We start from the raw sequence: 25,508 nt of genomic DNA on the forward strand, positions 1-25,508 counted from the left end.
TGTCTGATAACCCAGGCCCTGTGGACCTAAGTGGAAAATACCACCAACAGACCACAGGCTAAAAGAAAGCATGAGATGGTTCTAGCAAAAGAAACCTCCCCAGAAGAGTGGAAGGGACCATTTTACACCAATTAAATTAGCAAAAGCAAGCAATAATGATCCCATGGTGGTATGTGCTATAAAGGGTGTACTCATAACTGACAAGGGGTGACTCATGACAATTTTTTTTTTTTTTATTTGAGAGCGACAGACACAGAGAGAAAGAGATAGAGGGAGAGAGAGAGAATGGGCGCGCCAGGGCTTCCTGCCTCTGCAAACGAACTCCAGACACGTGCGCCCCCTTGTGCATCTGGCTAACGTGGGACCTGGGGAACCGAGCCTCAAACCGGGGTCCTTAGGCTTCACAGGCAAGCGCTTAACCACTATAAGCCATCTCTCCAGCCCATGACAATTTTTTTTAATTATTCAATTTTTACTTATTTATTTGAGAGAGAGAGAGAGAGAGAATGGGCTTGCCAGGGCCTTCAGCCACGGCAAACGAACTCCAGACGCGTGCGCCCCCTTGTGCATCTGGCTAACATGGGTCCTGGGGAATCGAGCCTCGGAAACTGGTGTCCTTAGGCTTCACAGGCAAGTGCTTAACTGCTAAGCCATCTCTCCAGCCCTCATGACAATTTTTAAAAGGATTTTCCTACTGTATTTTATTACGAATTAAATACAAACTTTAAAATCATGCTTAAACAAGCCAGCGCATGCCTTTAATCCCAGCACTTGGGAGGCAGAGGTAGGACGACTGCTGTGAGTTCAAGGCCATCCTGAGACTACAGAGTGAATTCCAGGTCAGCCTGAGCTACAGTAAAACCCTACCTTGAAAAACCGAAATAAAAAATCATGCTTAAACAATATCAATATGTATACTTTTAAAATTGATATTTTAGACAAATCTTGTATTTATTAACTCTTATAAAATTCAAACACTGGTGTGATATATAAGTTCAAGACAGAGCCAGGCTGGTGGCACACACCTTTAATCCCAGCACCCGGGAAGCAGAGGTAGGAAGATCGCTGTGAGTTCAAGGCTATCCTGAGACTCCATAGTGAATTCCAGGTCAGCCTGGGCTAGAGTGAGACCCTACCTTAAAAATCCAAAAAGTAAATAAATAAATAAATTCAAGTCAGAAATCCAATTACCTCGCTTTCTAGCCTGACCGCCTTCCCAGGGGTAGGTACAAATAATGCTTAGGTATATATGATCTTAAGAATATATGATCTTAGGTATATATGATGTGGTTTTCTTTCATTTTGTTTTGCTTAATAGTAACAACTGGGGGGAGGGAGGGAATTAACATGGGATATTTTTTTATAATCATGGAAAATGCTAATAAAAATTTAAAAAAAAGAAATATACCTAGTCTCTTTCAAATACCTTTCCTATCATGTATATCTTTCTGAATGCAGAGAAGTTAGATAAAATGGAAAATACAAATTTTTGTAGTTCCTTAAAATTAATTGAATTGAAATGAAGATTTTTCATTTTCCAGTAAATATTATTCTTTTAAAGTTTACATTATATGCAACAATGTAAGTTTGTTGGCCTTAACATTTTATGTAAAATAACATCAATATATTGCAAATAGTGTTTTTGTCTGATTTGTTTTACTTAAGATTATGTTTGGGAAATTAAACTTCTAGATGTCTATCCATAATGGATAGGTATTTGAATAGTATCAAGATATGGTAATAATTTATGCAGAATTTAACATCTTTTGATGCTCATGAGAATAAATTTATGTACTAAATTATTAAATAAAATTTATAATGCGTAAAAAAATAGTAACAACTGATGCCAGATGTGGTACACACTTTTAATCACAGCACTGAGGACACAGAGGTAGGAGAATTGCTATGAGTTCTAGGACAGGCTGGGACTACAGAGTGAGTTCCAACAGAAAAAAGAAACAACTGGGGGCTAGAGAGATGGCTCAGTGGTTAAAGGCATTTATTTGCAAAAAGCCTGATGGCCTGGGTTTGATTCCCCAGTACCCACATAAAGTCACGTACACAGAGTGGCCCTTGTCTGGAGTTTGTTTGCAGCATCAGGAGGCCCTGGCAAGCCCAACTCCCATTCTCTTTCTCCCCACCCTCAGATAAATAATATAAAAATAATAAAGATGGGCTAGAGAGATGATGTAGCAGTAAAGGCGCTTGCCTGCAAAGCCTAAGGATCCAGGTTTGATTCCCCAGTACCCACATAAGCCAGATGAACATGGTGGTGGCGCGTGGTGGTGGCGCATGTGTCTGGAGTTCATTTGCAGCAACTAGAGGCCCTGGTGTGTCCATTCTCTCTCAAATACGTAAGTAAAAATTGTTTAAAAGACTAAAAATTAACCAGCGTAAAAAAAAAAAAAATAGCCAGCGTGATGGCTCACACCTTTAATCCCAGCACTCAGGAGGCAGAGGTAGGAGGATCGCCGTGCATTCGAGGCCACCCTGAGACTACCTAGTGAATTCCAGGTCAGCCTGGACTACAGTGAAACCCTACCTTGAAAAACAAAACAAAAATTGAAAAAATAATAATAACAAAAGAAACAACTGGTAAAGGACTGGGGAAATGGCTCACTGGATAATTAGTTGTTGAACATGCTTGAGTACCTGAGTTCAAATTCACAGACGCCATGTAAAAGCAGGACAATGGAGCGTGCCCGTCACCCCAGCATGCCCTGTGCTTAAAGCAAGATGGGAGATAGAAACAGAAGACTTCACGGAAGCTCATGGACCACTTCCCCTGACAAACGGAGCAGTGAACAACCGGAGACATTGTCTCAAAGGAGGTGGAAAGGAAAGACTGACACCTTAAAGCTGTCCTCTGACCATCACACATGCACTAGGACATGTACGTGTGCCCACATGCTTGTACACACACACACACACACACACACACACAACACAAAATAGCACCTAACAACAGGTAGTTTGAGACAAGGTCTCACTGGCTAGCATTGAACTCACCAGACTCCTGCCTTAGCCTCCCAAGTGCTAAAATTACAGGTTTGCATTACCATGCCAGGCTTGAAATACCTTTTAAGCTTATTATCCCTCATTTCTGGAAATTAAAGCCCAAGAAGTAATTCTAGGAAGACAACAAAAGAAATGTTCTAGGATCATATTCACAGTAGTCCTTGACAATGGGAATAAGGTGGAAATAATCTAAATGTTTAACGGTGAGACACTAAACTGCCTTAACAGGATACCCTTTAGCACAGTAAGAAAGTAATACAGCAATGACAAAAATATAGTTAAGCCATAATACTAGTAATGTAGGATAATAAAATGGCAATGTCCCTTGGAAAATTGAGCATGCCAGTGGACAGAGATGAGCTAAAAACAGGACCTAATGAGGGCAAGTGGTTTTCGTGTGAAGAAATCCAGCAGCCATACACAGGGGGTCTCCTCAAGAATGGGCAGGGAGTGGTACAAAGAAGCCTCCTGCTTGAGGGGGCCACTTCCTCTGACCTTGAGATGCACGTTTACAGAGGCGGGTCGCCTCCTCCATCCACTCAGGAGTCCATCTGAGCTCTGCAGTCAGATAGCAGCTGCTAGCCATCTGTCATGAGGAGAGGTTTAAATCAACAGGAATGAAAGGAAGTGAAATGTCAGGTCTTAGTGACATACGCCACATTGTAAGCGCTTCCGAATCACATGGTGGTGGCCAAACTGAATACAGCAGACACGGAACAGCTTCACCTTTGCAGAAAGTTCTAGTGAACACAACACACCAGCCCTCCCTGGTAGTCCTCTTACCGATGACAGAGTGTCTTTAATGTCCCAGACTTGGCCTCAGAACATGACTGAAGCCCTTTTTCCCCTGAAAGAAAAGGGGATGACGAGGCCGGGAGGATGGCTCAATGATTAAAGACACTTCCTGGCAACCTGCTAGCCTGGGTTCGATTCCCAAGCACCCACATGAAGCCGAACTCAAAGTGAATCGAGTGCATTGGTTTGCAGGGGCAAGAGACCCTAGAACATGTTTACACGCGTGCACTCATGCACACACACCCACACTCACGAAAATAAGTAAAATTTTTAGGGGGATGGAAAGATGGTTCAGCATATTGAAAGTGCTTGATTACAAACCCTGGTGGCAGCCAGATGTGGGGGGGCACACGCTGTTAATCCCAGCACTTGGGAGGCAGAGGGGGGAGGATCCTTGTGAGTTTGAGGCCAGCCTGGGACTACAGAGTGAGTTCCAGGTGAGCTTGAACTAGAGTGAGAGCCTACCTTGAAAAAGATCAGGTGGCATTGATAATCCTGTTTAAGAAAAGAAGACATTATATGTAATCTTAAAATGTTTAGGGCTGGGGCTGGAGAGATGGCTTAGCAGTTAAGTGCTTGTTTATGAAGCCTAAGGACCCTGGTTCAAGGCTTGATTCCCCAGGACCCACATTAGCCAGATGCACAAGGGGGTGCACGCATCTGGAGTTCGTTTGCAGTGGCTGGAGGCCCTGGCGTGCCCATTCTCTCTCTCCCCCCCTCTGCCTCTTTCTCTCTGTCACCTCAAAAAAAAAAAGTTTAGGGCTGGAGAGAAGGCTCAGCAGTTAAAAGGCACTTGCTGGCAAAGCCTGGCAGCCCGGGGTTCAATTCCTCAGTGCCCACATAATGCCAGGCGCACAAACTGGTACATGCGTATGGAGTTTGTTTTCAGTGGCAGGAGGTCCTGGCATGCTCATTCGCATGCTCTCTCTTTCTCTCTACCTGTCTCAAATAAATAAATAAAAATATTTTCAAAAGGACAAAGAGAGCTGGGCATGGTGGTGCATGCCTTTAATCCCAGCACTTGGGAGCCAGAGGTATCACTGTGAGTTCAAGGCCACCCTGAGACTACAAAGTGAATTCCAGGTCTGCCTGGGCCAGAGTGAGAGTCTACTTCGAAAAAATAAGAAGGAAAAAGAAAAAAAAAAGGGGGGGTAATGGGGTGGGGAGTGGGGTACAGGTACTCAGTTACAGCTCAGTTGTCCTAGCAAGCTGGCTGGGCCTCGGGCTGACCTGTCAGAAGAAGGCCAGTATGTGGGCCCAAAGCTTCTATTTTACTGATCCCTGGATGTTGGGCAGCTGTTCTGGGCTTGAGTTGAGTAGGGTTTGGGCCAGCGGAACCAGAAGAGGGCTTGTCTGTGTCTCACACAAGGCCGTAGGGAATGGTGAATAGCATTGACAATCACAGGAGGGCTATGGTGCCTTGGAAGTCTTGGTTCCGAGGGAACCAGGTCCATAGCAAAACTGGCTACATGCAGAGAAAGGGCCGAGTGTGCAGCCGAGGGAAGGCTGGGATCAGAAACCAGCAGAAGTAGCCAAACCCTGGCCTCCCGGGAGCCACAGCCTTGACCTGAACTCCCTCGGGAGTGGTCTGATCAAGACACTAAGCACCCTCCTTGACCTAGCCCTGGCCATGAGGCGTGCAGATGAAAACCACCCCTTCTAGACAGTGGAGTGGTCAGCGCTGAGTGAGACATCTCTCTCACAGCCTCCAAGGCCCAAGGACCATGGCGGAAGAGGTGGCAAAGAGAATGTAAGAGCCACAGGAAGGGGTGGAGTGCTTTGTAATACTGTCTTCCAGACACAAAGTGGCCGTGGCATCCATGACCTCACAGGGGCTGATGCTATCTACATTAGACCTGTATTATAGGAGGAAAAATGATGACATTGAAATAGAAGTTGGAAAGAAGAGCTCCAGCAGTGGGAGAATGGGGGAGAAGAAAAAGGGACAGTGGCGGAAGGAGAGATTATGATCATGGTCTACTGTCTATACGGACTGAGCTTGTCAATAAAAGGTTTTAAAAAGCCAGTGTGGTGGCACATGCCTTTAATCCCAGCACTCAGGAGGCAAAAGTAGGACGATCTCTGTGAGTTCGAGGCCACCCTGAGACTACACAGTGAATTCCAGGTCAGCCTGGGCTAGAGTGAGACCCTATCTCGAAAAATAAAACAAAACAAAAAATAAATAAAAGAACTGTCCCAGGCCACACATACCTGGAAAGCAGCTGTCAAAACTCAAATTCGGGGCTGGAGAGATGGCTTAGCAGTTAAGCGCTTGCCTGTGAAGCCTAATGACACCAGTTTGAGGCTCGACTCCCCAGGACCCACGTTAGCCAGATGCATAAGGGGCGCATGCATCTGGAGTATGTTTGCAGTGGCTGGAGGTCCTGGCGCTCCCATTCTCTCTCTCTCTCTCTCTCTCTCTCTCTCTCTCTCAATCTGCCTCTTTCTCTGTCTGTGACTCTCAAATAAATAAATTAAAATAAACCAAAAAAAAAACTAGAAAAAAAATACAACTCAAACTCAGCCGGGCACGGTGGCGCACGGCTTTAATCCCAGCACTTGGGAGGCAGAAGTAGAGAAGAGGATTGCCATGAGTTTGAGGCCATCCTGAGAGTACATAGTGAATTCCAGGTCAGGCTGGGCTAAAGCAAGATCCTACCTCAAAAAACCAAAACAACAACAACAACAAACTCAAAATCAGGTCTGGCTCTCTGCCCTGAACGTGCTGTGGTAGCAGCACCATGTTCAGAGTCTCCTTCTCCATCTCCTCCTCAGCTGCCTTCACACTTCCTACAGCTGACCAGATAAACCCCGAATTCCCCTGCCAGCACTCTGGCCCCCGGAGCCCTGTCCCTGCCCACGTGGGTGCCCTCACTGCCTCCTGTTCAGCCCGTGCCATGGCTCTCCTCCTTCAAGCTCCTTCTCGCCCACAATGGTTCCCTCACATCACACTAGTCCAGACCTTAACCCAAGCACAGCCACGCTAACCATCCTCTCCACCCCAGACTTCCATCACAGGAGACGGGGGAGGTGGGTAATGGGGGGAGGCAGAGAGACGGGCACGGACAGCTGGGTGTGCGATGGATGAGCGCCCGGGTGGGAAGGTGGGAGGACGGACAGGGATGAGTGGTTGGAAGGATGGATGGGTTCTTGGAGGAGGATTTGTTAGTGCACATGCATACACCTCCCTGTCAAGAGAAGATAGGACGAGAAGTCCATTTTACCCCAAAATGTTTAGCTTTCTGTGTTTCTGGTCATACTCCTGTTTTGGAAGATAGCACCATTTGCCTAGGAGTTAAAGCCTTTGGCTAGAGCAGGGCACACACAGTTAACGGGTCCTGCCAAGGCAAAGAGAAAGCCACTTCCTGATTAGTAAGTTCCCTGCCAAGTTTCAGCTCCATGACAGGGAGCTGGCCAAGTCTCAGAACGAAAGACACTTAAGGACAGCAAAAATGATGAAGCACAAAAGCCAAGTGACAGGGTCCCACAGATGTCCATTTCATACACTCCCCTCAGAGGAGAGGCCTGGCGAGCCAGCCTGGCATAGCCGGGAAATGCTAAGCCCCAGCGCCTTTTGGGCTTTGGGGTAAAACTCTAATAGGATCAGCTTGAAGATACAAGCCATGCTCTTGGCTGGCAAGCCTAGCAAGCCATCCAACTCGGCCAGGCACGGGAGCTCCTCAGATCAGAGCTTTTCAAAAGCAGTGGAGTCCGGGCCTAAGACAAGGTGAAGGAGGAAAAGGTGACGCGCAGTGCGGGCGGCAGGGGTGTCTGCCTCCTGAGGGAGGTCTGCAAGGAAGGGTTTGTACTGCGATGGGAACAGGGAGCCTGGAGCTCAGGGCAAAGGAGCTGTATCTTATAAAAATCTTATTTAATCCTCCCAACTTGGAGGGGAGGAGGATCCTTTGATACACTAAGGGTCATGGTCAGCACTTTTTGTGTGTCCTTTTTTTTTAATCAACAGTACTTTCCAAGCTTTTTATTATTATTATTATTCTAAAAACAACAAGCAAAAACACAATGGGCTTTTATGCCTGCACCCATGGTACCAAAACTACATGGTCTTTAAAGACATGGATTGGGTAGGGCTTCTTTATGCTTTTGCTAAGGCCCACATGGTCTCTTACAGACTGCAATGCATAGAGACCAGGCCAATGTGGTAAAGGGCAAAGAGCTAGAGTTCTATCTGAGGAAGATCAAAGCCCAGAAAGGCAAATAAATCATCCTTAGTCCATGTAATAAAGGTGTTTACTGTTCTATGTAAAAAAAATCGTAACACACATCCGGGCGTGGTGGTGCACATCTTTAATCCCAGCATTTGGAAGGCAGAGGTAAGAGCATCATCATGATGAGTTCGAGGCTAGCCTGAGACTACAGAGTGAATTCCAGGCCAGCCTGGGTTAGGTCAAGACCCTACATTGAAAAATCAAAATAAATAAATAAAAATTGTATATGTATATATAAAATAACATGCATAAAAGAAAGAAAATCTTGGGCTGGGGAGATGGCTTGGTGGTTAAACGCTTGCTTATGAAGCCTAAGGACTCTGGTTCGAGGCTCAAATCCCCAGGACCCACTTTAACCAGATGCACAAGGGGGCACATGCATCTGGAGTTCACTCGCAGTGGCTGGAGGCCCTGGCGTGCCCATTCTCTCTCTCTGTATCTGCTTCTTCTCTCTGTCTGTGGCTCTCAAACAAATTTAAATTTTTTTTTTTTTTTTTTTTGGTTTTTCAAGGTAAGGTCTCACTCTAGCCCAGGCTGACCTGGAATTCACTATGGAGTCTCAGGGTGGCCCTGAATTCACAGCGGCGACCCACCTACCTCTGCCTTCCAAGTGCTGGGATTAAAGGCCTGTGCCACCACGCCCAGCAAGAAAATCTTAAATCTCAGAATGGTGCAAAGAAAATCAAGGGGCTGGAGAGATGGCTTAGCAGTTAAAGTGCTTGCTTAAAAGGCCTGATGACCTGGGTTCGATTCCACAGTACCCATGTAAAGCCAGGTACACAAAGCGGCACATGCACATGCATCTGGAGTTCACCAGAGGCCCTAGCATGTCCATAGTCATGTCTCCTCTCCCTCCCTCCCTCTCTCTCTCTCTCTCTCTCCCTCTCCCTCCCTCCCTCCCTCCCTCCCTCTCTCTCTCTCTCTCCCTGCTTGCAAATAAATTAAAAAAAAAGAAAATCACCATCACTCAGCATCCTAGATACATGGCCTTCTGCATTCTGGGTAAATTGTCTTTTGTACACCTCCCCCTGCCCATAATAGATGTCTTAGGATTTGTTTGGCAATCACAGCTCTGATACCTCTAAGCTGGGTTGCAAGTGACCTGGAATTCACTATGTAGTCTCAGGGAGGCCTAGAACTCATGGTGATCCTCCTACCTCAACCTCCAGACTGCTGGGATTAAAGGCGAGCTGTGCCACCACGCCCAGCTAGGTTATTTGAATTTTTTTTTTTTTTTTTTGAGGTAGGGTCTCGCCCTAGCCCAGGCTGACCTGGAATTCACTATGGAGTCTCAGGGCAGCCTCAGGCTCACCTTGATCCTAATACCTCTGCTGGGATTAAAGGCGTGTACCACCACACCCGGCTCTGAATTCTTAATTGACACAAACAAGAGTCTGTATTTACAGGGTACATTGTGACATCTCAATACACATGCACACTGCATGATGACCAGATGGGCATACTTGGCATGTCCACCACCTGAGCCATCTGTCATTGCTGTGGGTCAGGAACTGTTGAAATCCCTCTACTGTCCATTTGCAACAGACAACCAGGTATGCTGGTGCATGCCTGTAATGGCCAGTACCCAAAAACCTGAGGCAGGAGGATCACCACGAGCTCAAGGTAACCTTGGGCTATGGAAACTCTATCCCCAGAATCTGGGCTATATTATTCCAAAAATAACACCTGCTCATCAAAGACAATCTTCCAAACAGGATACACGACAAAGAAGAAAAGGAGGCTTGCCAGGCGTGGGGGCGCACCTTTAATCCCAGCACCTCGGGAGGCAGAGGTAGGAGGGTAGCCATGAGTTCGAGGCCACCCTGAGACTACATAGTGAATTCCAGGTCAGCCTGAGCTAGAGTGAGACCCTACCTTGAAAAAAAAAAAAGAAAGCTTGGGCCTCCCTAAGCCAATGCCAGAGCCCAGGGCACACAATAAGGCTGGACATGGAGGCACACCAGCCTGGACAGAGACAGCCACTGCAGGGCATGGTGTGGGCCCAGGCTCCCAGGCAAGGTAATGTAGAGCTTTCCAAGAAAGGGCGGCAAGGAGGCATGGCCCAGCCCTGTCTCCCCGCCCAGCCAGGGAACCATGCCTCCATCTGGTGCCCCAAACTGCTCTTGGCCACCCTGGGACTAGTGACCATGAGGCAGGCACAGAGCTGAGGCCTTGCCTAGGAGACCCCACAGAAGCTCTGGGCCTGGTGGCCATCCATTGTGAGTGATGCTGGAGATGGAAGCCAGCGTCTCGGGCATGCGAGGCAAGCTGGGAACACCCCAGCCCTGGGATGGCCTTATCACCAGTGAATCATGTTTATCTTCATACCACAGCATGCAGTAAACATTAGGCTCACCCCTAAGAACCTTCGCGCTGGCATCTAGCCAGGAGCAGCCTCCAGAGTAAGCAAGGGAAGACTGGGCGGGGCCTCCAGGGAGCCTGCCTGTCACTCCGCAGGAATCACAACCATCCCAAGTCAACCAGGAGGCTGGGGGTTCATCACAGTAACAAGTGACCTGTCCCCCCTCCTCTGTGCTAGGGTTCAGGGCTGGCTACACTGTTCCTTCTCTGCAAATTGAGCCAAGCTCTATAATCTCATCTATTGTGATTTTTGTTTTCACAGCTCAAATCAGAGGCTGAGATGACTGATCAAAGGTCACACAGGAAGCAGGGCGTGATGGCACATGCCTGTAATCCCAGCACGAGGCAGAAGTAGGAGGATCGTCTTGAGTTCAAGGCCACCCTGGGACTACATAGTGAATTTCAGGTCAACCTGGACTAGAGTTAGACCCTACCTCAAAAACCAAAAAAAGAAAAAAAAAAAAATCACACAGGCAGGCGCATGGGGGCACACATCTTTAATCTGGCTTTGCAAGTAAGTGTCTTTAATTGCTGAGCCATCTCTCTAGACCAAGAAATTCCACTCTTTTTTATTTATTATTTAGTTTTTCGCTTTTTGAGGTAGGGTCTCATTCTAACTCAGGCTAACCTGGAATTACTATGTATTCCCAGGCTGGCCTCGAACTCACGGTGATCCTCCTACCTCTGCCTCCCGAGTGGTGTTGGGATTAAAAACGTGTGCCACCACGCCTAGCCCTCAAAAAAAAAAAAAAAAAAAAAAGAAAACATTATTTATGTGGGGAGAGGGGGTGTATGAGGGGCACAAGGGCTTCTTGCCACTGCCAACCAACAATGCATGAGCCATTTTGCGCATCTGGCTTTATATGGGTACTGGGGAATCAAACCCAGGCTGTTAGGCTTTGCAAACAAGCGCCTTTAACCATTAAGCCATCTCTCCAGCCCCAAGAAATGTACTCTTCAATGTCGGCCACCACCATTACCCTACTGAGCTCCAAACCATGAGACATCATTCCTTCTACCCAACTGCTCTCTGTCTGCTACCATCCCCTACAAAGCAACCCAGTCCTCGAGCCCTTTTGTCCACTAGGGAGGACAAAAGCGCACAGAGTTACCCAAGAGAAAGTAGCCCCGTGTGGGAAACCAGCGGAGGCATGACTCTGGGGAAAGAGGGCTGGTCAAGCAAGACACTGGAGGCTGTGAGTTAAGTAGCAAGTTGTTCAGGATAAAGAAAGACAGTGGCCACGACAGGAGCAGCAAGTGCAGAAGTTCAGTGATAGAAAGAACTTGAGGGCTGGAGAGATGGCTTAGTGGTTAAGCGCTTGCCTGTGAAGCCTAAGGACCCCGGCTCGAGGCTCGGTTCCCCAGGTCCCACGTTAGCTAGATGCACAAGGGGGCGCATGCGTCTGGAGTTCGTTTGCAGAGGCTGGAGGCCCTGGCGCGCCCATTCTCTCTCTCTCCCTCCTCTTCCTCTGTCACTCTCAAATAAATAAAAATAAACAAAAATGTTTTAAAAAAATAAAAAAAAAAGAACTTCACTTTCAGCTGGGCGTGGTGGCACATGCCTTTAATCCCAGCACTCGCGAGGCAGAGGTAGGAGAATCGCTGTGAGTTCAAGGCCACCCTGAGACTCCACAGTGAATTCCAGGTCAGCCTGGGCTAGAGTGAGACCCTACCTCGAAAATCCAAAAATTAAAAATAAAAATAAAAGAAAGAACTTGACTTTCTTTAACTTCTTGAGACACCCCACCCCCCCACCACCACCAGAGGAGGACTAGAGTTAACCCTTCAGTCACCAGCACATGGCTTCATGTCCCTCCTCCCTCCCCCATCCTCCTAAATCTTAGGGCAGAAGAAAGGGGAAGAAACAGCAAAAGTGGAAAGTGTCTTCAAGGAGAGAGGGTCGGAGGCCCTTCAGTGTGCATTTCCCCACACCCACTGCTCCTGATGGCCACACCCACCAGAGCCTAACGGGGCCCCAAATACCACCTTCCCCATCTTCTGCCCTCCCAGTCCCCTGTCACTTCCTCTGCCCGCCCTGCCTTCAAGTCACCACTTCCTCTGTATGGGAGGCCACCAACAACATCATCCACCTGAGGCAGGCCCAGGAAGAAAGGTCATGTTTTTAGGCACAGAAGCCCCAAAGCCACGGGGAGAGACCACACGGAAGTGACCATTTCTGCCCAACATGGGCCTTCATCTTTCCTTCTGCTCTCTGCAAAAGACAGGCACAGGCCCCTAGCCAGAAAGACCTGGGTTCAAGTCCCAGGTAAACCCGTACCTGGACTTCAGTTTTATAAGCTGTAGAATAAGGGCACAACCCTCTGCCTTTCATGAAAATAGGAGAAGAGTAAATTAAAACCGAGCAACCAGGGCTAGAGAGATGGCTCAGCAGTTAAGGCGCTTGCCCACAAAGCCAAAGGATCCAGGTTCAATTCCCCAATACCCAAATAAAGTCAGATGCACAAGGTGGCTCATAGGTCTGGAGTTGGTTTGCAATGGCTAGAGGACCTGGTGCATCCATTCTCTCTCTCAAATAAATAAAGAAGAAAAAAAGACAATCTTCAGAGCTGGGTGTGGTGGCGCACGCCTTTAATCCCAGCACTTGGGAGGCACAGGTAGGTGGATTGCTGTGAGTTCGAGGCCACCCTGAGATTAAACAGTGAATTCCAAGTCAGCCTGGACTACAGCGAGACCCTACCTTGAGGGGAAAAAAAAAGAAAAGAAAAGAAAAAAAGACAATCTTCAGAAAAGAAATAAAGGTTAGCCTAGTGTGACCGTGCATACCTCCTCCAGCAGGGCCCCACCTGCTGAAGTTAGGAAACTTAATCAAAACTATCTAAGGCTGGGCTGGAGAGATGGCTTAATGGTTAAGGCATCTGCCTGCAAAGCCAAAGGATCCCAGTTCAATTCTCCAGGACCCACATAAGCCAGATGCATACATCTGGAGTTCGTTTGCAGTGGCTGGAGCCCCTGGTGTGCCCATTCCGTCCTTCCACACCACCCCCCCGCCTCTTTTTCTCTCTCAAATAAATAAATAAATGAAATATATTTTTTAAAAACCTAAGGCTGGCTGGGCATGGTAGTGCATGCCTCTAATCCCAGCAGAGGGGGAGAAGAGGTAGGAGGATCGCCATGAGTTCAAGGCCACACTGGGACTACATAGTAAATTCCAGGACAGCCTGGGCTAGGGAAGAGACCCTACCTTGAGAAAAAAAAAAAAAAAAAGCCAGGCGTGGTGGCACACGCCTTTAATCTCAGCACTCAGAGGCAGAGGTAGAAGGATTGCCAAGAGTTTGAGGCTACCCTGCGAATACATAGTGAATCTAGGTCAGCCTGGTCTAGAGAGAGACCCTACCTTGGAAAAAAAGAAAAAGAATCTCACCTAATATCCATACAAGTTCCTCTTTATTGAACCAGATCAGAAATCTTTCTCAATTTTACTTAATAACATCAGCATCTATGGTACACTGGGCAGCTTCACAATGAAGAATTACCCCTATCCAAGTTGTGGGTCTACCTTTAAGCAGGTACTGGGGAAGTCAGGACACTCAAACATGGGGAAACTGAGGCTCAGAGGCAAGCCATTCACTGCTCATCACACAGATGACAAACAGGACAGCCAAGATTTGAACTCTGGTTTCTCTGGCTGAATGGCCCAAAGCTTTCATTATGCAATACAAGGTGGCAGCTGTAGCTGGCCCTCCACATTGGCACATCCATCCTCAAGACTGAAAAATAACTGCATCTAATTATATAGAGGGTTTTTGCCTTTTTATATACTTTTAAAATTTATTTTTAATTTTTTTCTTTACTTTCATTTATTTATTTGAGAGTGACAGACAGAGAAAGAAAGAGGTAGAGAGAGAATGGGTACACTAGGACCTTCCAGCCACTGCAAGTGAACTCCAGATGCATGCACCACCTTGTGCATATGGCTTATGTGGGACCTGGGGAATCGAACCAGGGTCCTTAGGCTTCACAGGCAAGCGCTTAACCACTAAGCCATCTCTCCAGCCCGAGGTTGGCTTTGTTTTTTCTTTTCCTTGTAGCTATTTCCTAAACAATGCAGCATGTCTACTTACACGGCACTCAATATGCTAAGCATTATAAGCTGTCCAGAGATGAGGTAAAGTCACCGAGAGTATGTGCAGAGCCATTCCATTCTATTGCAAGACCCGAGCTTCCCCAGATGTTGGTATCCAAGGAGGTCCTGAGATCATCCCCCAAGGATGACGAGGGATGACTGTACTATTGTCTGAAATGGAGCTGAGCACGGTTTTAGCCCCTCCCACACGTACTCTGCAGCACGTGGCGATGTTAGGGATGGTGTTGGTGGCCACAAATGACACAACTCTTTCCTGGCATCCAGTGGATAGTGGATAGGAGCTGGGATGCTGCTTTGAGGTCACAGACATTGCTCCTCCGAGAGGACAGATGTAGGCACTCCAGCCACACTGTCTGTGGTTCCTTCCTACCCCAGGTACAGGGGGAGTAAGCAAGCAGCCTGGGCTTGGCAGCAGGACCAGCCAAAGCCCTGATTTATCACCTTGCAACGATTCTGAGCCTTCGCTCAGCCCCGAGCACTAGCAGGCTGCGTCAAGTCTGCCTGCAGCAAGGCTGCTTCTTTAGTTGGAGACCCTTGCCCTTAAGAGTTTACAGAAGCAAGGAATTTCCCTCGTTAGGTGAGTTGCTCATCTCAGCTTCTCCCACTGTGGGCAGCGTAGTGTTAAAGGATATTTCTGGGCTGGAGAGATGGTTGAGCGATTAAAGGCATTTGCACGCAAAGCCTGATGGCCCAGGTTCAATTCCCCAGTACCCTTAGTAAACCCAGACGCACAAAGTGGCACATGCATCTGGAGTTTGTAGTGGTAGAAATCCTTGGTACACCCAGACTCTCTCTCTCTCTCTCTCTCTCTCTCTCTGTCTGCTTCTATCTCTCTCTCTCAAATAGATTATTTAGAAAGGAAGGAAGGAAGGAACGAAATCTTGGGCTGGAGTGATGGCTTAGCAGTTAAGGCACTTGCCTATGAAGCCTACGGACCCAGGTTCAATTTCCCAGTACCCATGTAAGCCAGATGCAAAGTGGGTACTTGTGTCTATAGATCATTTGCAGTGGCTAGAGTTCCTGGCATGCCCATTCTTACTCCATCTCTCTCTCCTCTCGCTCTCAAATAAATAAATGAATGAAGTATTAAAAGAGACAAAAAAGAAATCTTCATGCCGGGCGTGGTGGCCCACACCTTTAACCCCAGCACTCAGGAGGCAGAAATAGGAGGATCAGCATGGGTTTGAGGCCACCTTGGACTACATAGTGAATTCCAGGTCAGCCTAAGCTAGAGAGAGACCCTACCGCAGAAAACCAAAAAAAAAAAAAACAAGCAAGAAAGAGAAATCTTCAGAAAACAAATAAGGGAGTTAAGGCTCTTGCCTATAAAGCCTGAAGACCAGGGTTCAATTTCCCAGTACCCATGTAAAGCCAGATGTACAAGGTGGTCCATGTGTCTGGAGTTCTTCTGCAGTGGCTAGAGGCCCTGGTGTGCCCATTTTCTGTCTCCTGTATATCTCTCTCTGCTTGTACATAAATAAATGTTTTTTTAAAAGATTACAGAATCCTATACACTTTGCGTGTCCATTCTCTCATTCTCTCCCTGTCTCTCTCTCTCAAATAAATAAATAAGTAAAACATATTTAAAAACAAACAAAAAAAAAAAACAACGGTTAGCCTAGTATGGTGACACACACCTTTAATATCAGCATTCGGGAGGCAGAGGTAGGAGGATGACCCTGAGACTACATAGTTAATTCCAGGTCAGTCTGGAAGCAATGCAGGTCAAAGAAGGGCCTGGTTAGAATGAAACCTTACCTCGAAAAAGAACCAAAAAAAAAGAATCTCACCTAAATCCATAACAGCTCCTCTTTATTGAGGCGGATCAGAGATCTTTCTCAATTTTATTTAACATTGGCATGTATAGCGCACTGGGCAGCCCCACAATGAGGAATTAACTCTATCCATTGTGTGCATCTAGCTCCCAGGCCGGTAGGCTTTGCAAACAAGAGCCTTTAACCACTCAGCCATCCCCCCATCCCAGCAATTTCCCCTATCCAAATGTCCACAGGGCCCAGATGGGAAGCCCAGGTGACAAGGCTGAGCTGTCAGACTAAAATCTTTCTGCCTTGTCCCCAATTAAGTAGTAGTTACCAGCCCATACCTTCTCTAGGCAACAGCCAGGGCGTCAACAATAATCAAATCACTGTGGTTTCCAGCATCCTTCCGGGGAGGGGAGCAGGTGCCCACAGGTCTCCTCCTGAGCTCCTTTCAGCTATGCTGTGGCCACCAAACAAGAGAAGCTCAGAGGATGTCACCGGCTTAGGAAGCCAGCGGGGCTGATACAGAGCAATACATCCTACTATCCTTAGCACCAGGTGTCCTGGGGGACCCTCCAAGAATTTACCCTCACTGAGGTAACCTCAGGAGATGGGGGTCAGGTGGGCAGAAAGTGGACTGTCTGTTGGGCTGAATGTCTGAGTCTACTATTCCTAGCCTACTCTAAAGCCAGCCAAAAACAACAAAACAACGTCCAGTGTGGTGGGAACCAACCCAGCCCAGTAGCTGTATGGGCTGGAGAACCAGGCCAGAAGCCTCTAGTTGGGTACCCTCAGGGACAGAGCCATAGGGCCACCTATGCTTATGACCCAGTCAGGAATCAGATCACAATAGGTAGGAACTGGATTTTAAAATATTAGGCTGAGAGGAAATAAGGTTACTGCCTGGGGGCAGATCTCTTTCCGGAGGAGGAGGGGGAAGAGGAGGATGCTGGAGGCCTTGGGCGGCCCCAGGGGAGCAAGGAGGAAATCCAGGCTTTCCAACTCTGAGCCTGAAGCAGTGCAGGTCAAAGAAGGGCCTGGCTGAAGGAGGATTGAGGCTGTAAGCACCCCAACTTTCTAAACTTCAAACCAGGCTTTCTCTAACCAGGCACACCCCACTCCCAAAGCCAGCACGGCTCTGAGAGGCCTGAGGTCCCAATGCAGCTGCCAAGCCCCCCACCCCCCAGACATCACAAGGACTAGAGCTCACCCTCAGCAAGAGCAAGGGACAAAGTGGCCTCTATAAATTAACCTTGTTTTATCTTCAAAATCACACTTAGCTAGGGCACATCCTTTGACCTAGTCATTCCCTTCTGGTAAAAAAAAAAAAAAAAGTTATTTAAATACAGGAAGAATTCTCCAACTAAGCTGTTCCCCACAGTCATCTCTATTATAAGGTTTATTTTGAAAATACCAGTTTTGCTGGGTGTAGGGCACGTAACTTTAATCCCAGCACTCAGGAGGCTGAGGTAGGAGGATCACTGTGAGTTCAAGGCCACCCTGAGACTCAGCAAATTCCAGGTCAGCCTTGGCTAGAAGGGGAGCCCTATTCCCCCCCACAAAAACAATTAATATCAGTTTTAAGATGCTTGTTTGCAAAGCCTGCTGGCTCACATTAATTCCCCAGTACTCATGTAAAGTCAGATGCACAAAGTCGCATGCGCATAGAGTTCAGGTGCAGTGGCAAAGGGCCTGGCACTCCCATATATATGCTCATTCATTCATATTCTCTCTCTCTCTCTCAATCATACATAAAAAAATATTTTTTAAAGTAAGGCCATCTGGCTTTTACATGGCTAATAGCAGCCAGATGTGGTGGCACACACCTTTAATCCCAGCACTCAGAGGCAAAGATAGGAGGATCACTGAGAGTTCGAGGCCACCCTGAGACTACATAGTGAATTCCAGGTCAGCCTGGGCCAGAGTGAAACCCTACCACCAAAAAACAAAACAAAACAAAAAGGTGATTTCCCATGTCTCGTGAAGCAAAATCATCTCCCCTTGCTAGCCCAGCCCTTTTCATTTCTGCATAATCCCTGGTGGCACTCAGCCGGGCACTCTGAGGGCAGCGTTTTCCACTGCACATACCAAACACTTCCTCCCCTTCCTATTCCACCTTCAGAGTGAAGAGGAGTTTTTCATTGTAAGAATTCTGAAGCCTGCCAGAACTGGTGGCGCACGCCTTTAATCCCAGCACTCAGGAGGCAGAGGTAGAAGGATCGCGCCGAGAGTTCCAGGCCACCCTGAGACTACATAGTGAATTCCGGATCAGCCTGACCTAGAGCTAGACCCTACCTCGAAAACCAAAGCCACATATCCTGTGAGCCTTACTTTGTATTCTGGTAAAGGACTAGAAATAATTTTTTGTTTTCTTTTTGGTTTTTTGAGGTAAGGTCACACTAGTCCAGGCTGACTATATAGTCTCAGGGTGGCCTTGAAATCACAGTGATTCCTACCTCTGCCTCACAGGTGCTAGGATTAAAGGAGTGTACCACCACGCCCAGCTATTTTTTTTTTTCCTTAGGTAGGGTCTCACTTTATCTCTCCTGTTCTTTTTCTTTTGAGGCAGATGGACAAAGACATATCAAGAAGGGGGAAAGGACTGCATGTCTTGGACACTGCTGATACCAATATTATTACTACCATCAGACAATCTGGACGCAGAGTCCTCTGGTCACCATTCTGGGACCTTCCAAGGTTTCCTAGGCTCTGGATGTCCTGGGAAGGTTTCCACCCACCCGTGGGAGAATTCTGGCTCTTTTAGCCAGGCATAGTAGTGCATACTTTTAATCCCAGCATTCAGAAAGCAGAAGTAGGAGGATTGCTATGAGCCATTAGTTCAAGTCCACTCTGAGACTACATAGTGAATTCCAGGTCATCCTGGGTTAGAGCAAGACCCTATCTCGAAAAACCAAAGGGGAAAGAATTTTTTTTGAGGATGAGGCTGAAAAAGGGACTGGCAATCTCGCCCCGCTCATAGCCCGCTGTTTTCCTGGTACTATACCAAAAGGCAATCTCTGGTCCCAGCTACATAACCAAGATAGAATTTTTGGCTTATGCTGCCCTGGTGACCAGGCCAGAGAGCCAGGTGGCAGGCAGAGGCCAAGGCCCTTGATTAGAGGTGTCCTCAGTAAAAACAATGTCTACTTAAGTCCACAATCAGGGGTTGAGGAAGAAGCACGTCCACAGAGCAGAGAGCCTGGCCACAGTGACCTGTAACCTCGGGTAAACCTTCTTGAGATAGACGAAGGAAGTCAAGCCCAGAGCTGTGGGCTCTAGTCCCTTCCCTTCTCTGCATCCCGCATGCCCACGAGCCAACATGAGCTTTGGTTAGATCAGAGTGTCACATGCTGAAGTTAAGTGTATGTCAACAGTGGGGAAACATTCTGACAAGGGCATTGTTAGATTTCATCATGACACCAACATTATGGAGCACTTACACAAACCTAGCTGGTGCGACTTCCTCCACCGAGGCTATGTGGTATGTGTACTCATGAGATCAAAATGTAACACCCACCATGTACCACATGGTGTGGCCTATTGCTTCTGGGGCCAAGTTGAGCAAAATGTACTCCATATGTTATTGAACAAAATAACACAATACTAAATCAAGCACGGGACAGGTGATACAATAAAACTGGGCAAACTGGAGGTGTAAGCCTAGTAGGACATGCGGTTTCAGTCCTTTTTCCCTTTTTTCTTTTAATTTTTATTTATTTGAAAGTGACAGAGAAAGAAGCAAATAGAGAGAGAGAATGGGCGCGCCAGGGTCTCCAGCCACTGCAAACAAACTCCAGGTGTGTGTGCCCCCTTGTGCATCTGGCTAACGTGGGTCCTGGGGAATCGAGCCTTGAATCGGGGCCCTTAGGCTTCACAGGCAAGCATTTAACCACCAAGCCATCTCTCCAGCCCCACGGTCCTTTCTTCTTTTGGTTTTTCAAAGTAGGGTCTCGCTCTAGCCCAGGCTGGCCTGGAATTCACTATGTAGTCTCAAAGTGGCCTGGAACTCATGACAATCCTCCTACCTCTGCCACCATGCCTGGCTATGGTAAACTTTTTTGGAAGTTGGAGTAGGTCCTAAAATCACAAATAAATAATATCACATGGCAGATACCTAACAGTGACAATCATTTATTATGGTCAAATATTATGTAAGTCACTAAATGCCTTCTACGTAAGTGGCAGCACAGGTCTGCTTACTTCATTCAATATTACCATAAACAGGTGAGGAATGTGTGCTACTGTGAGGCTTGTCACTAGGCAACAGGAATTCTCAGCTCCTTTATAGTCTCATGGGACCATCTTTGTCTATGTGGTGTAGCATTAACTCTGAGACCATGTTATGTGGCTCTCAACTGCATTTAAATTGTCTAAATGTGCCAGCCACCACACAAGCCTCTGTGTTTCCCTTTCCTGTGCCTTAATGATGAGAAAATTGTAGGTTCAGAGGTCAGGGGAGGAGTGTGGGAGGGGGGGTGGGGGAAGTCCTGGCAGAGCTCATTCCCAGCTTTGGGAACCATAGTCCCTCTTGAAAGGAGTCCCAGGGGCTGAGGCTCAGCGGTCACAGGAACTTGCTTGTGAAGTCTGACAACTCAGATTTGACTCCCAAGTACCCATGTAAAGCCAAATGCACAAAGTGGCATATGTGTCTGGATTCGTTTAGTGGCTGGAGGCTCTGGTGTGCCTATATTCTCTCTCTCTCTCTTAAATAAACAAATAAATAACTTAAAAAGTCCCTGAGTGCTTTGAAGAGAGGAGGAGAGGAAATAACGGATGAGTCCCTTAGTAAGAAACTACCAGGACAGTAGTGGAGTTTTGTGGAGCTACGACAGGCAAAAAGGAACAAGCAAGAATCTTACTGGCTGGAAGCAAAGTTCTTTTTTTGTCTGTTTTTCAAGGTTGAGTCTACTGTAACTCACGGCGATCCACCTACCTCTGCCTCCCAAGTGCTGGGCTTTACATTTACATTTAAACACAAAGGAGTCAACCACAAAAGTCCAGGATAGTTGGAGTAAAGGGCGCAAGAAGGAAAAGGAAAGCCCCTAACAGAAAAACCGTTCCCGCAGGGTGTGGTGGCGCACGCCTTTGATCCCAGCCCTAGGGAGGCAGAAGTGGAAGGATTGCCGTGAGCTTGCGGACAGCTAGAGCAAGACCCTGCCTCAGAGGAAAAAAAAAAAAAAATTCTGGAGAGCCAAGAGCACAAACTAACAATACCAGCCAACAGTGTGGAAAACGTGGGTTAGATGGTGAGGGGGTCCGGGCCAGCTGCCCTCAGAGCGGTCAGAGTGCCCCTGCAGGGGCAAGCTGTCTTCTGGAAAGGGGGGCACAGGGGAGCTGAGAGGCTGGGGACTATATTCTGGTGACATTACAAGAACGCAGCAAAGATGAGACGGCAGGTGCTGGAGAGAGAGAGCTCAGCAGTTAAAGGCGCTTGGATGCAAAGCCTAATGCCCTGGGCTCAAATCCCCAGTACCTGATGCACAAAGTGGCCCAGGTGTCATTTGCTATCTGGAATTCATTGGCAGTGGCAAGAGGCCCTGGGGCCGGGGGACATTCTCTCCCTCTCTCTCAAGTAAATAAATACTGGGAAAAAAAAAAAAAAAGATGAGCAGAGGAATGGGGGAGCTGGTCTGGTAGACCTCAAATATGCACAAAGCCCTCAAGCAAAGAAGGGCAGCCAATCAATTCAATTAGAAAGCTAGGTGGCCTCAGCCTGTATCTCCAACCATGGGACCTTTGCTCTACTGGGGGTTCCCAGCCCTGTAACAGGAAGTGCCCTCTCGGAAAGGATGTGGTAAGGTAACAAAAAGATGCCAATGCCTGGCCTCAAAGTCTGGAGCACAGCTTCTCACCCTTTTTGATTTGTTCAGGAACCAGACCCGAGACTGCACTCCTAACAAGCTCCCAGAGGATGCTAACACTTTTGACAGAGCCCACGGGACTCACACTTTAGGGATGAGATTTTCTAGACCAAAGACAACAGACTCAAACCCAAGATGGCAAATCTTGACTTGGGGGCTGGAGAAGCCTTTCTCTGTGGAACAGCTCCCAGAAAAGGCAACCCTGAGTTCTATGTGCCCTCCAAGCTATATGAACCCCACAGAGATAGGCAAATGGCCCAAGGAGTCATCCCCTTTGAAGCACCCCAACAGTTTGCAGTGGTCAAGCCTATATTCCCTGCTAAAGGTTGAAGCAGGAAGATCTAGAGAGAAACATACCAACGCACCATTTCAAAAAAAGATTTTTGGTTTTTTTTTTTTTTTTTTTTTTTTTTTGAGATAGGATCTCCCTGTAGCCCAGGCGGACCTGAAATTCACTACGTCGTCTCAGGGTGGCCTCGAACTCACAACGACCCTCCTACCTTGGCCTCCCGAGAGCTGGGATTAAAGGTGTGCACCACCACGCTAGGCAAGAATCCACCCCCCCTTACAGGGAAGGAGACTGAGGAAAGAAAGGGTAAATCTAAGAGTGGTGTCTCACGCCTTTAATCCCAGCCCTGAGTTAGAAACCAGCCTGGGGCTAGAGTGAGTTCCCAGTCGATGTGGGCTAGAGTGACACTCTCCCTCGGAGTGGGGGAGGGAAGGAAGGGTAGAAACAAGCTGCAGGAGTTAGGTACCCCGAACAATAACCCAGGCACTCAGAATTGCTCCTAGGAGCAAACCCCAGGACCTGTCCCGATCTAGGAGGCTGTTTAGGAGGCTTCAGTCCTGCCCCACCCACCGCTCCACCAACAGCCTGAGTCTCCCTCCAGGGGAGAGGTGGCTGATTAGGATCCTCTTCACGGTGACTCAGACGGATGGACTCAAATCTGAACCCTGAAGCTTCAGCCACAGGGCCCTGTCCTGCCCTCTGCCCACCGTTTCCCAAAGTGTCATGCCTCACTCTAGGGTCACCCTCTCTCTTCTCGCCCCCTTTCCGGTCGTTGGCCATCTTCGGGTGCGAATGAATGTAATTCCTAGATCTCCAAAGCAGAGCTGACCGCCCCCAACGCTAGGCATCCCCAGGGCACCAGAGCCACATCGCTTAAAAAGTATGCCCCAGAGCCGGGGCTTGGTGGCGCACGCCTAAAGCACTTGGGAGGCAGAGGTAGGAGGATCGCTGTGAGTTCGAGGCCAGCCTGGGGCTACCCAGTGGGCTAGTGTGTGACCCAGCCTTAAACCTCCATTCCGCACCCCCCCAAAAAAAAAAATCAAAAGCGAAAAGGTATGTCCCATGTCCGGGAAGTGCCTCGGGGGGCCTTTTCCGATGCTCAGGCAGTTTGTCTCCCTGCTCCCCCCTCCCCACTCCGGGGCGTCAAACACCGTGCCAGGACCCAGGAAGTGGGGGTGCCAGCACTGCCCGGAGTGGTGGCATAAACGGGGCCGTGGGGGGACCGCGGCGCGCACCCGCACCCCGCCGCCCTGACCTTGTAAACCTTGCCGAAGGCGCCGTCTCCCAGCTCGCCCACGATCTCCCACACCTCGTTGGGATCCAGGTCCCGACGGACGTGCTCATATTCGCGGGACTTTCTCTTCTCGAAGGTGGACAGGCGCAGAATGCGACGGAAATTAGCGAAAGCCATGTCGAGGGGCTTGGGGAGTCGTGGGGAGGAGGAGGGAGATGCTCGGAGGAGAGGCCGGGGCACCCCGCACCGCTCGGGCACTGCCCCCTGGACCTGGCCTCGCTTCCCCGGCCGCCGAGCCGAGCCGGGTCAAGTGCGCCTGGGCAGCGCCGCGGCGGGAGCACCCGGAACCGCGCGGCCGCGTGTCCCCGCCCCGGCCCGCCCCGCCCCGGCCGGTCCCCCGGGCCGCCTCCGCAGCGCCGCGCCCCTCGCGCAGCCCGGGACCAGCCCGCCGCCAGCCCCGGGGACGGGTTCCGGGGACCGGTCCCGCCCGCGCCCGCCCACCGGCCGGCCTCCACCTGCGCCTCGCCCACTCGCCCCGAGACCCCCTAATTGGTCGTGGATGCTCCCCGGCTCCGCCCGGCGCCGCGGGGCACTCTGGAAACTGTAGTCCCTCCCGCGAGCCACGCGCCGGGTGTGCGACAGCTTGGGGGACCACCCGGGGACATACACACAGACAGACACACAGACAGAGACACACATACACAGGCACACACCCGAACACATACATTCTGGGTGTGCGACACCTTGGAGGACCACCCGGGGACGTACACACAGATAGACACAGACAGACAGACTGACGCACACACACACAGGCACACACCCGACCACACACATTCTGGGTGTACGACAGCTTGGGGGATCACTCGGGTGGGGGACACACAGACACAGACAGACTGACACACGCACAGACACACAGACACGGACAGACGCAGACACACAGATGTGCACACACACATCCCCGGGGGCTGACTGCGCCACGTGGCTCCCCAAAATCTTGGTGGGAGCGGAAGGGACAGCGAGGTGACATTTTGCGAGCACCCACCGAGGCCACTAAGCCTCGTTCTCTCAGTGCAACCCCGCTCTGCAGCTGCCCTGCCCGCACCCACTGTTCCACGCGGGACCGACGACGGACCCTCGCCCTGGGCGCGCGCGGCGGCGGCTACGGTCGCTGCGGATCCTCAGCGCGGTGCTGCCTCCTAGTGCGCGAAATGCTGCGCCCCGCGGCCCGGGGGAGTCTCCCAAGACCTAGGCTAACCATTGCGCGGCTTCCCAGGGCTGGGAGGAGACTTAACTCACTTCATGATGCAGACCTCGCTCATATTAAGTAAATAATAATAATAATAATGATACTTTTAAAATATTTATTTACTTGAGAGAAAGCGAGAGAGACAGACACAGAGAGATTGGGTGCTCCAGGGCCTTCAGCCACTGCAAACGAACTCCAGATGCATGAGCCACCTTGATCGTCTGGTTTACTGAATCTTGGGGAATTGGACCTGGGTCCTTTGGCTTTGCAGGCAAGCACCTTAACCACTAAGCCATCTCTCCAGCCCTAAAAAATTTACTTTTTTTTTTTTTAATTTTCTGGTTTTTTCAAGGTAGGGTCTCACTCTGGCCCAGGCTGACCTGGAATTCACTATGTAGTCTCAGGGTGGCGTCGAACTCATGGTGATCCTCCTACCCCTGCCTCCCGAGTGCTGGGATTAAAGACGTGTGCCACCATGCCCGGCAAAAAAAAATTTACTGTTTAAGAATTGTAACTTATTTTCAAGCAGAAAGAGAATGAATAAACGGGCATGCCAGGGCCTCTTATCACTGATCGTCAAGCTTTACAAGCAAGAGCCTATAACCACAGAGCC

At 48.9% G+C, this 25,508-nt stretch overlaps 1 protein-coding gene across 1 annotated transcript in view; it reads right to left on the reverse strand.

Moving 5' to 3' along the window:
- Positions 1-23,925, reverse strand: part of Stk10 (serine/threonine kinase 10) — a 110,309-nt gene extending 86,384 nt beyond the window's left edge. Inside the window, exon 1 of the mRNA XM_004665005.2 lies at positions 23,671-23,925. Coding sequence (XP_004665062.2) covers positions 23,671-23,826 — 156 coding nt within the window. The 5' untranslated portion in view covers positions 23,827-23,925. The remainder of the gene's footprint in view (positions 1-23,670) is intronic.
- Between the last annotated feature and the right edge of the window lie 1,583 nt (positions 23,926-25,508).

This window comes from Jaculus jaculus, chromosome 6, assembly GCF_020740685.1.
Source record: "Jaculus jaculus isolate mJacJac1 chromosome 6, mJacJac1.mat.Y.cur, whole genome shotgun sequence".
Taxonomy (NCBI): domain Eukaryota; kingdom Metazoa; phylum Chordata; class Mammalia; order Rodentia; family Dipodidae; genus Jaculus; species Jaculus jaculus.